Genomic DNA, 13,412 nt, shown 5'->3' on the forward strand with positions numbered 1-13,412 from the left:
CAGAACCAGTTCCCCTGAGAAACAATGCAATACCCGGATGTAATATTTTGATTCTGAGCCAGTTAGTTTTTATTGTTACTCTCAGTGATCCGTGTTAATCGTATAAGAACACCATTGATTGATTATTGCTTGGTTGTTTAATGTCTATTGGCACATATTTGATACCTGTTCAGAACGAAAACCAATTAAGAATCATCAACAGGTAGTAAAAGTCATTTGGGGAGGCGCGATTAAGACTGCCTCCAAATTCAGGTACAGGGGAGAGGGACAGACATTTTGCCTTGTAATAGGCGACATTTGAAAGAGTTGTTTCGAGGCTTTTTTTTTTACGTGCAGAGACCTTCGCACTTTTTTTACACCAGGGATATGATTTTAGCATTAACGATCATTACAAAGTAAAGGTCCTTTGATAGAGGCATGTATGGGGTCATTAAGACTGCCTCTATGAATTCAGGTATATTGGTGAGGGACAGAAATTGCATTTTAATAGACCAATTAAGGACCCTTCAGACAGGTGATTCCAGATTTTCATATGTTTCGAAAGATAAATAAATGCGGATTTCGGAAAACGATTTAATATATCTTTTCACAAAGATATTTTCTCAATCTGTCTAACAATAATAATTGTTTATAAAAATTTCATGATTTTTGAAAATAAAGATTTCTGCACTTTATTTATCTTATTTACAAAAATCATTGGTTATTTTGTCATAAATAAAGGCAACAGTAGTATACCGCTGTTCAAAACTCATAAATCCATGGACAAAAAACAAAATCGGGGTAACAAACTAAAACCTAGGGAAACGCATTAAATATAAGAGAAGAACAACGACATAACACTAAAATGTAACACACATAGACAAAATCCCACGAGAATAACAAATATAAAATATATATAACATCATAAAATTAAAGAATAAAGAATCTTCATACGTTACAAATTTAAAAGCTCAAATACATCAAACGAATGGAAAACAACTGTCTTGGTACGGGCATTTAATTTTGTAGTTATCTATCGCAGGCATATAATAACTGTATCTCAACAGTTATTTTAAAACCAGTTTATATAATATAAAAACAAAAATAACACTGATTCATATACAAACAATAACTGTTTACGGACAATTTTCGGTGGACATGTATTGTAGAAAATAATCTTAAAACAGTCAATAAAAATAATTTGAATAACTCTAATGATTGCAAATTGATTTAGCAAAATTGAAATATGTTGGTTACTTGGTCTGTTGTACTGTCCTATGTATTTGTTAATTTGCCAGAATTTGATAAAATAAACTTTCATTAATGGCTTATGAAATTTAAAATAAATTCATAGTTAAATATTTATTTATTAATGTCCCCAAAATACATAAATTCAGCTAGAAAAAAGTTCGTACGCGTTACGATCTTTTATAATGCACTTGTACATAGTCAAAAAATAAAATCATATATAAACTGACCCATACACTATTTGAGACAATTTTTTTTGTAAAGAAGATAGATATAAGGTATAAATTAATACTTGGATTTTCTGTAAAAATAACAGTATATAAATACATGCATACAGATAAATTGAATAAGCATTTAAGCAATGATAATTTGCACTATATTTGAAATTCATTCTAACGTGAACTTGTTTATGTTATAATTTTTGTTTGCTTTTATTACTTAAACGAATTGTCTCTTGCTCCTGAGATAATCTTGGATAAAATTTAACAGAGCCAATTTACAACTCTGCGTAACATTTTTCAAATGCCAAACTATCTTCAAAAGCTCTTATTATTGGATTTCATGCAACATTCTATTTCAATTCTTTGAACAAAATTCTAATATATTATGAATAAGCAAACTTTTTGTTTTTTATCATTGAAAAATTGAACCAAGTTTGAGATTGAAACGTGATTTTCATAAAATACCATAAAACTTGACTGACCGGTCATAAACGGAAGAGATTAATGCAATATCGCAAATAGTTTCAGAGAGGTCGTATTCTATCTATAAACAACACGCATTCCTATTTTATCTGATAACCTCATTCATATTTGGAGGATGACAGAATCATCACACAGATGTTATTTATTTCTATACAAAGTCAGCAGATCTGACATAGCTTTTCACAGATTTGATAGTTAATAAGCATGCAATCAAAACATGTATAGATAAGTACACTACAAAATTACAAAATAAAAGTTTGATACCAATATAAAAGGACAACTGTAGCTAGGAATAGTTAGTTTATTTCTAGATATTTACACAACTAAAAAATGTCAGTAAACATTTGAGGACAATAGTTTTAACGAAAGACCTTCTTTACTGTAACAGAAATATTGTTAAAACTACCAATTTGAAAATAACAAGGTTCGGTATGATTGCCAATGAGACAACTCTCCATCGAAGACCAAATGGCATAAAAAATTAAAACTACAGATCAGCGTTTGATTATTTAGAAAATAAAATCAAAAATAAATTCATACAACTAATTTTGATTCTCATATATATGTGAAAAGTAACTAAAAATATGCAGGTCTTGTCCATTCGTTTTTGATGTGTTTTGTCATTTGATTTTGCCATGTGATTATGGACTTTCTGATTGGATTTTCCTCTGAGTTCAGTATGTTTGTGATTTTACTTTTCCCCCTTGTTTTGTTATTTAAGATAGATGCGTTGTTTAAGTTGCAACTTTCTATAAAGAAACTATAAAATAAAACTATTCTCTTGAAATAATTATTAAAATAGAACAGGCACATTCGAGTAGAATATATGTAAAAGCTTCAAATCTGACATTATTCGATTTGAATCTAAGAATCATTTCATACTCAGTACGCTAAGTTAAGATAAGGAATAGGTGAAAATATAAAGTACAATTTGATAAATTAATATCGTGCAGTTTTGATAAGAAGACGCGATGAATTTGCGTTAGGAAGTTACGTTAATGGTTACATCCTTTCAAAATCTGTCTTAAAGTAGGCAAACTTTATACGTATTAGATAGGTGAAAAAGTAAATACTGAGAAAGTTTTGATTAACAAGCATTCAGTATGTGCTTTGGTTTCAATTGCTGCTTTTAAAATCTCAGGCCTAATATGTCTAATATGAAAAAGAAAATTATTAGTAAATAAGAAAAAAATAATCATAGTATCATTTAAAAAAACATGTACGCAGCACGTACCATATACTTAAAGGTACAGGTCTATATTCATATAAATCATCAATCGATTACCATATCCAAAATCTTATTCTGCACACAGCTTATTTCATGTTACATGTTGAGATTCAGTTGTAACTGTTACTTTAAAATTTTAAAAATTATTTCTAATCGATTTATTTAACAATAAATCATATAACCTTGTAACAAACATCTATTCATAAAGTTACTCTAAAAAAAATATAAATAAAACAAACAACAGATGGACGGAAATGTCGGTACTTTTACCATGGTTGAACATTTATTTTGACAGGCTTTGGTAGAACTTTTCTGTTTGGGACACTGCTTTCTCCATTACCGAATGCACTATTTTGATTGAAAAAGATATCAGCTTGTTCATCTGTGTAGTACTCCATTGGGGAAACTGGTCTCCTTAAAATAAATCCATTAAATGTAAGTTTTAGTGCATAACAGGGTGCTAATTAAACCAGTTTACGATATATATTAAATAAAAGACTTTTTGTTTTTGATACTGACTTTATCACGGAAATATATTAGGTGAGCCCGATATCATGATTCTGCTTAGAACATGTCTTTAACAATTACGAGTATAATTGAATCATACCGGTAAGTCAAATTTCTCTATTTCTCATAAATCATAGAATGATGGGATATGAATCAGCAGATTGATCATGGTCAGACATTGTTTAAGAAGTTCAACATTTTAATTATAGGTGGTTGGATAACATTACATTTATCTTGTCATTATAGTTACGCTCAGTGGTCATCCTTATCACATAGATTTCAAATCAATTTAGGAAAGCACTGTGTAAGCAGAATTTTATTTACAGGCATATGTAAATTTCATTTTGTTTTATCATTTGATTTTGCCATTGATCAGGGACTTTCCATTTTAAATTTTCCTCAGATTTAATTTTTTTGTGATTTTACTTTTTATATTACATCAGATAATTAGGTCTTTATTATATATGACAACATATCAAATCAAGGTGAGATGAATAAATTACAAAGATTCAAAGCGTAATTGTATGAATAAAGGCATATATATTTATTGGTTAAGTAAATTCTTAGTGGTGTTCATAACTTATTCATGGCACTGATCATAGGAAATACTATTAAGTTTATTAAATAGTTGTTTGCTATATATAAAAAATGTGCAATAAATAACGAAATGATTAATTATGCGGAAGAAGGCTTGTCGATACGTCCACCATCGAGTCAAACGTAAGGTTTCGACAACTGTTTGTGGTTTTGATTTGACTTGAATTTAATATTTGGAACTTGACGTATTAGACTATTAATTACTCCGTGTTTGTACTTTGGCCTATAAATGTGAACTTTTTAAACATTGTGACTTGGAGGCAGAGTTGTCTCATTGGAACACATACCACATATTTTATTTCTATTTGTCACCATCATTGTCTTTCATGATTTTTTCCTATACCCTTGGTGTGCTGTTATTCTCATTATGATTTTATCACACATATTTTTCTGCTCGAAAATAATGACAATAATAATGTTACTTCTATTATAACTTCGTTTTATATATTGCTTACTTTTTATTTCCACACCATTTGATAACTAAGATGAAAATTATTAGCACAAGAAGTACGCTGACTACTATTCCAATAATCCAGAGCTTGAATGCATCAGACTTAGTAGTATCGGAACTAACATTACATTGGGAGCTGCTTTCAGCATAACATGCGCCGTTCAGTACACACACATCAGACTATAAAAAATTAAATGTCAAATAAACAGGGTTACATTCCATGTAGAATAAACATTTAATCGATGTATGTATATTTCATTAATTTACGAAATATAAGTTTTATACAACGTATTATACAATTTTGAGGACCCTGTGTCTAAAACCATCTTTCTTTACGTATTGGAGACGTGCTAGTGGCTCATTGAAGGCGAATCTTTCTGTTGGGGTCATCGACCTTTAATACAAAATGCTTGGTAGTGAAGCACTAACAGAGATTTTTATCAATTGCTAAGCTTCGTGCACGTTTATATCTTATGATTTTGTTGATTTGGAAAAGACAAACGAAATTTTACAATCCACTTAAATTTCTCGAAATTTCATAACATGAGCAACAAGACGGGTGCCACATGATAAGCAGGATCTGCTTACCCTTCTGATGCACCTGAAATCACCCTCCGTTTTTCGTGTTGAGTTTTGTGTACTACTGTTTTTATCTGTTTGTCTTTTTCTCTTGTAGCCATGACGTTGTCAGTTTTTTTATCTATGAGTTTGAATATCCTTCTGGTATCTCTCGTACCTTTGTAGTCACGTCCTGTATCTCTTCAACCTATTTTTGATGATCAATCTCTAATTCGTTTCATCTTGATGTAACGTTTGTGCAATGCTTCGTCTACAATAACAACAACCCTTCACAAAACTACACTACATACGAATATTTTTTGATTTTATGGTTAAACAGAGACAAGAACGTTGATCGCTGACGGATGTTGTATAAGAAAAATCTTTCGTGTATATCATTTATTTGATGTATGTATACTAATATGAAATTATTGTACTTACCCGTAATTCACAAAACACGTATGTATCCGTTGTGGTACAAGTGTTACAAGTTGAATCAAACATTACAACTGGAACTGAATCACTGAACTCAACGCCGTTGTTAGTGACTGAAACAAGATAGACATTGGTGGCGTTTGTACTTGTTGTCGACCTTTTTCGGCGTCGTCGATTGGCTGTCGTAGAACATCTTATTTCTCCCATATTTTCCATAATGGCAGTTGTAAAAATATATGAACCAGAGGACGTTATCTTATTATCTATGATCTAAAATTAATAATAAATGGAAAAAAAATCATGTATATATTGCTTTCCTGTTACTCTTTTTCTATATTAGAGCTTCACGTTTAAAAGTTCGATGATATTTGCTTTCGGGATAAACTTTAAAATATCGATACTGCTAGTTACCTCGTATGAATTTCATTTATCAATTTATTCAGAAGTCATGTTATTATTGCAAATAAGACGGTAAGTCATACTTGAAGGAGGATCGGCTTACACTCCCCAGCGCTTGCTTTAACCAGCATCTTGTAGAGTTTATATTGCTTAGTATAAAGTGTTTCTATGATGAATGTGTAACTGTTATTTATCTGTAAATCGTTCTTTACAATGACATTGTAAAATTGTTTCACTGGAAATATATTTAAAATCAAAACGCCAAATAGATTCACCTTAGGACTACTTCTTTATATCGTATGATTTGGAAAGGTCAATGTTTGTAAAATATTTACCTCAGCATTTTCTATACGACATTTGATATCGTTTGATATATAGAAATTTTCTCCAAACACTGAGATATAGTTGCAGGCTCGGCTTCCAGTGTCACACAATGAATCGTTAGACATCTCTGTAGCAAGAACAGGTGGTGCAGTCATATTAACACGGCAATCTTCACCAGTAAATCCAGAATAACAATTGCAAAAACCTGTAACATGCACCAAATGAAACAAAGCAGTCAGTTCCATTTCAAATTAGAAAAGTATAGCCGTTATCTTGCAAACACATCTGAATATTGAATATTCGTTAATTTTTACAAAACATGCTGAACAGCTGTGATATCATTATGAAGTAATAACATTTGAAAACGACAAATCTAACATAAATTAACAATTTGACGTACACTCATATTTTATAGTTATATGTCAAAAATCAAACTGTAGGCAAGACAACATCCCTGAAAGGGAGAGCGGACAAAATCGCTATCTCAATTAACGTCTTTAATAATAAAACCATGCAGCATAATAATTGTTTTTCCAACTTAGCCTTGTAAAGCTAAATTATAATGACAAAATTGGTCTGTTTGTATTTTGCCATGCAATAAAAGTCGTTGGAATAACTTAAGCTTATACAAAAAAAATATTCACTTATAAAACAAGTGCCATCTGAAATACTTCTATCTACCGTATTTGGTATCACATCAGCAACACGACAGGTGCCACACGTGGAGCAGGATCTGCTTACCCTTCCGGAGAACCTGATATCATCCCTAGTTTTTGGTTGGGTTCTTGTTGTTAATTCTTTAGTTTTCTATGTTGTGTCATTTGTACTATTGTTTGTCTGTTTGTCTTTTTCACTTTTAGCCATTGCGTTGTCAGTGTTTTTTTTTAGATTTCTGAGTTTGAATGTCCCTTTGGTATCTTTCGTCCCTCTTTTAAAATCAATAGATTTTTAATGATTTTAATTTTTGCATTGAAGGGGCAAAACAATGTATCATCATGCCTTCTTCATCTTTATCAGTTAATAAGTAAGTAAGATAAGTTAACGAAAAAATTCCGGAGTTATAAAGTTAAATATAAGCTTCTTGGCTCTCGGTTGATAAACATTACTCTGTACTCGGAAAACGAGAATAATGCTCTCGAAACATCATATACAGTTTTTTATTGGTTGATCTCTCAGTATCAAATTTATACTTTTTACGACATAATATTTAAAAAAAAAATTATGTAACTCTCTAAAACGTACTTTCTACACAGTCTCCATTTTTCACACCATTGTATTTACATTCGAATGGACAATCGTTTTCAGTTATCAGCTGGGCTATACTAGTTCCATTAGCACTCATTTCGGAATATAGGCTGTTGTTAGTACGGACTTCGTTAATACATTGAGTCTTAAACAATTCAAAGGAATCGGCCATATATTCATCTGTTCCAGCAATCTAAAAATTGGAACCATATCTTTATGATAAATACTGTTTTGATTATCTGAACATTATTTTGAATTAGATATGGGAAATATTAACCTCTTTTGATTCTCGGAGCATATATATTCCACTTGATTCTTTCCTAAATATTCAGCACTTGACAGAACATAATATAAAAACGAATACAGGCTAGTACATATCCTTGAATTGGCAACCAGCTTCAATGCATGTAATTTTTATATGGCTATTTTAGAGGGGTGTGATATCATTGCTACAACTGTTGAGTTATTTACAAAAGTTTTACGGTATACACCATTGATTGGTTGGCAGATAGGATGTGTCAAGTTTCAGCTGATCGCAGACATGGTTTCGCTATATTATATTGTTAGAAATATGTACAGCTGTGGACGTTTTTTTGTTGTTTTTTTTTTTATCCCAGGCGTTGATTACCTGAGCACTATTTGACACAACTGTTTTGAAATTTTGGTTCTCAATGCTGTTCATCTTTTTACTTGTTTGACTTTCTAACTATTTTCACCTGAGCGTCACTGATGAGTCTTATATAGACAAAACGCGAGTCTGGCGTATCAAATTATAAGCCTTGCACGTTAAAGACACCCTTGTAGATTTCGAAAAAGAGTAGGCTAATGCCGCTACAAGGCAGCACTCGCACCCGCAAAGTAGAGAAGGATTAATATAAGTTGCCAAAATATTTGTTATTCTCGTGGTGTTTTGTCTGATGCTTGGTCCGTTTCTGTGTGTGTTGCGTTTCGGTGTTGTGTCGTTGTTCTCCTCTTATATTTAATGCGTTTCCCTCGGTTTTGGTTTGTTACCCCGATTTTGTTTTTTGTCCATGGATTTATGAGTTTTGAACAGCGGTATACTACTGTTGCCTTTATTTCTCAATCCAATGTAAAATAAATATGTTTAAACTATAAGCCTGTTACCTTTGATAACTATTTCTCTGCCAATAAAGCTTGTTAATTTCCGCTTTGAGTTAGAACTATTCGCTGAATTGTTTTCTTTTGATTTGTAAATTCACAATGGATTTGGCCTTTAGAAATATAATTTTGTTTCTTATACAGATCTAAAAATAATTTATTTTTTAGTTTGAATGTCCTTCTGGTATTTTTCGCCCCTCTTATGTAGCCTTTGTATAAGGTCAATATAGGATATATCGACCCAAAGGAGTTTATTACTCCATTTATCGTAGAATTTGTATGGTCGTCATTAACGGTCTTGGCTTGAGTTATCCTACTACTTAACGACAGGAAACAGTGATAACTGATGAGACATTGATGCCGTTAATGTTATTACCCTTATATTCACAACACAATTTGAAATTGCAGATGAAGCATTGACATTAGATATTGATGAACAGGCGTCAAATAGAATAGATTCTCTGAAGTAACTATTACAGGCATCATCAGCGGCTGATTCATTCCAACCATTCTTCCATCCTGGGTCCTGAAAAAGTGAAACATACTTGTATATGCTTTCAATCCCATCGGTTGTCTTGTCTTTCTGTTAAGTATCTAACTTGATTAGGGCGTTAAAAGACATGGCATCTAAGACTAAAAATAAATGAGGTCAAACATTATCGGGAATACACTTATAGGTTAAATGAACAACCGCAACATTGGTTTTGAAAAGAATGAATTTTGTTGCATGCTTATACAAGAATGAGGTTATTGTATACTTGTCATATCTTTTTTAAAATTATGAAGCAAAAATGTTCTCCAAATTGTTTTTTGATTTGGCTTTCCAACCGTTTTGGTTAATACAAGCCTCACTGATGAGTCTAACGTAGACAAAACGTGCGACCTTTGTACAAAATTATAAACCTTGTATCTTTAGTGTCTTTTTTACTCATGATCTATATGTTTGTACTCACTACTACTGGTTCTTTAATATATGCTACAATGTCTGGTGAAACATCAATTGTGACATCATCGTCATCGTCAGCGGAGCGTTTGCTTCGAATGGAGCATGGTTCCCTTCCCCAATTTAACGGAGGGCAGGTCGGCATAGTTTCTTTCCAGGAACAATCTACATTTGGCGACAGTCCATCTTGGGTTGAGTTCATACATGAGCAATACATAAAAGACTGACTTAGTTTTTCTGTTCTTTCTTTCTCCATAAACAAACTGTCATTTGCGGGAACACTGTAATCAAAACCCGTTTTAATGCTAAAATCATTTTGAGGATTACATAACCTTATTTTCGTTTTCGCAGATCGTTACATAGAAAAATCACAGTACGACTGGTTAAACTTTGTGATGCGAGAAGCTTGTTTCATACGCATATATCTAAATATTTTTGATTATTCATGAGGCCTAACATACAAAACAAAACAAAATTGTCTATATATAGGTGCTTGTTTTAATAAAAACCACTTCTTAGGGTATATGATTTGTTAGGAAGTATGGAAAAATTACCAGATCAGTTTTCATCAGTCCATTTGCATGTTTGCCAAACAATTAACAAAAAACAAAAAAAAGTACATGTATGTAAAAGAGTAACGAAAGATACCAAAAGGTACAGTCACCATGGCTAAAAATGAAAAAGCAACAAACGTCAACCACTAAATTACAGGCATGGGACAGGTACATACAAAATGTGGCGAGGTTAAATATGTGAGCAGGATCAAATTCTGCCATCACCTGGAATAGTAGTCTAACATTACAACATAAAAACGATGTCAGTTGACAAAGTTGCACTCATAAGTTTAGAGTTATGTTTTTGTGCATGAATTAGGCCGTTATTTTTATTTCGTTTGAATTGTTTTACACTTTTGATTTCAAGTGGTCTTCTGTAGCTGACTTTAAGGTATGGGATGTGCCCATTATTGACATCATTACAGTGAACTATAGTTGTTAATTTTGGTGTCATTTGTTCTCTTTTAAAGAGTTGTCTCATTGATATTCATACAACGTCTCCTTTTTATATCTTTTAAGTAATGATTGTAATATGTTTCTTTCTATGAAGAAATAACACAAAAAATGTGGTACACACTGAACAATGCGCGTAGCGGGTTATGTAACAGTGAGCACCACATTTTGTATGTTATTTCGAATAGACTGACAAAATATTACAGTTAGTTCTTACAATTAAATTTTAAATTCCATTTTAAACCGGCGAAAATCATTAAAAAACGTCCATGACGTCATGGTGACAAAACAACAGCAAATCAGGAGACGCGTTACATCTAAAATTGAATTATATAAGGTTAAACGTTGACTTGTCATCAATCAATCGAGAATATCATTATGAGGATGCACTACAATTCAGTGTTTCATCCCTTCTGAAGGAAACTTAAATGAGACAGAAAACCCAACAGTATAAATGATTTTGATGATAGACTAATATTTACAGGGTCTAAACAATTACAAGAGAAACAATAAAGAGAGGTAAACATTAGGTCTGTGTTTTAACTGATGTTTTGAGATACCTACAATTCACTCATTAAGTTCTAGGGCATCTCAAGTTTAACCTTTCTCACAATGATTAATGTATGTAACAATGAAGGTGTTTACAATGAAAAAGTGTTTCTATATATATATAAAATGTGGGATGATTGCCAATGAGACAACTTTCCACAAGAGACCAAAATAACACATAAATTAACAAATATAGGTCGCCTTACGGCTTTCAACAATGACCAAAGCCCATACCGCATAGTCAGCTATAAAAGGCCCCGAAATTTCAATGTAAATCAATTCAAACGAGAAAACTGACGGCCAAATTTACGTTAAAATTGAATAAAAAAACAAATATGCAACACATAAACAAACGACAACCATTGGAAGACAGGCTTCTGACCTAGGCCATACACACACACATATATAATATAGCGGGGTTAAACATGTTAGCAGGATCCCAACCCTCCCCTTATCGGGGACAGTGGTATTACAGTACAATTAAGGAACGAACTATAAAAATCAGTTGAAAAAGGCTCAGATTGACAAAAAAACTAGTGAACATAAACGGGTACTTGAACATCTCAACAACAAAAAGACACGAGGTACACTGAGAGTACTCGCAATTAACTGACAGCTATTTCAAAGCCTCTAACAACTAATAAAAAATAATACATCGAAGAATACATTAATCAATCTGTACACATCCAACATCCAATGGATTTCGTCATAAACAGTCAGAAAAAAACATGACCTTGTGTGAAACCAAGTTACAGGTATCGACAGATTTAAGATCCATGAATGTGAATATGCACAAATCATACAAGTAATATTAGTTTGCCTCTAATTAACCGATAAAAAAATCAATATTTACACAAGTAAACACAATAATCAATGATTTTTTACAGTGTTGAATTGGTAACCTTTTAGAATAAGTCTATTTAACGGATAGACAACTTTAAAAAGGATCGTTTCTGAATTTTCTGGCACGGTTAACAATATTTCCATAAAAATAAGATGTGCTATACAGTTAGAAATAAGATAAAACTAAACTTTAAAACTTAAACTTTATATTTATGGAAATATTAATGTCATTGGGCCTTCCAGGGTTTTTATTGTACTTATTGTATATTTTCTTAAGAATATCTTTGAATATATACCGCCAAGTCCTTGCGAAAGTCGTTGCATTATCATACACTACTCCATCGCGTCCAGTGAAATCATCTTCGTAATCTCTATTCCACGTTCCGCATAAACCTTCTGTTTGATATCTATCGGTTCGAGACATAGAAATATATGCATTTATTCGTCTGTTTAAGGAGATCCAAACATACACACGAGATCCCGTTGGAAGAGCGATCTGCAAATAAACACATATATCAAGTGAAAATTTGAGTATTGTAAGACTGTTGATCAAAGTTGCCAGTTATATAACACAAGAACAAGGTAAAAGTATCATATATAAAATACACAAGTGTGGTATTGCACGTACAAATTAAGATTAATTATTAAATGAATATATGTTATGCGTTTTCGAGAAATACTCTTTAAAACCATCTACGTATATTTTACCTCATATCCACCCCAGCGACTGTGTACTTCTAAATATTCATTTCCGATTCCACAGTTTAACCTACGAATGATCCACTTGGTAGGTTTGCCACATCCATAGATAATGAAAACGTCAGATGCAGCGCGCACCGCTATAGCGCAATGTTCTGTCCAAGTATGATCTTTTTCATATCTTCGTTGGATAGTATGAACCTAAAAAATAATAATATCAAATATTTCCAATTCTTACATATACCTTGAAAACATTTCATAAAAGTAGATAATAATGTGGCTTTTTTAAATATATATCTTAATACAGGAATGACGGTACCATTGTAGATAATATTGCTGTTATCATATCTGTTTGGATATGCAATTTATCCTTTTTCAAATCCATGTGTCAATCACTGTTTATTCTTTAGTTTTCTATGTTGTGTCATGTGTACTATTGTTTTTTTGTTTGTCTTTTTCATATTTAGCCATGGCGTTGTCAATTTGTTTTAGATTTATGAGTTTGATTGTCCCTTTGGTATCTTTCGTCCCTCTTTCAATATGTTCATAGTGTTTTTATCGTAATAGATGGTATTAA

At 31.9% G+C, this 13,412-nt stretch overlaps 1 protein-coding gene across 1 annotated transcript in view; it reads right to left on the reverse strand.

Moving 5' to 3' along the window:
• Nucleotides 1–2,131: 2,131 nt before the first annotated feature.
• The window catches only part of LOC134687973 (uncharacterized), a 31,734-nt gene continuing 20,453 nt past the window's right edge, over nt 2,132–13,412 (reverse strand). Inside the window, exons 15-23 of the mRNA XM_063548438.1 lie at nt 12,845–13,036; nt 12,433–12,632; nt 9,748–10,018; nt 9,171–9,320; nt 7,673–7,868; nt 6,442–6,635; nt 5,714–5,977; nt 4,719–4,894; nt 2,132–3,573 (exon numbers count right to left, since the gene is read on the reverse strand). Of these exons, the coding sequence (XP_063404508.1) occupies nt 3,426–3,573; nt 4,719–4,894; nt 5,714–5,977; nt 6,442–6,635; nt 7,673–7,868; nt 9,171–9,320; nt 9,748–10,018; nt 12,433–12,632; nt 12,845–13,036 (1,791 nt within the window). The 3' untranslated portion in view covers nt 2,132–3,425. The remainder of the gene's footprint in view (nt 3,574–4,718; nt 4,895–5,713; nt 5,978–6,441; nt 6,636–7,672; nt 7,869–9,170; nt 9,321–9,747; nt 10,019–12,432; nt 12,633–12,844; nt 13,037–13,412) is intronic.

This window comes from Mytilus trossulus, chromosome 10, assembly GCF_036588685.1.
Source record: "Mytilus trossulus isolate FHL-02 chromosome 10, PNRI_Mtr1.1.1.hap1, whole genome shotgun sequence".
Lineage (NCBI taxonomy): Eukaryota > Metazoa > Mollusca > Bivalvia > Mytilida > Mytilidae > Mytilus > Mytilus trossulus.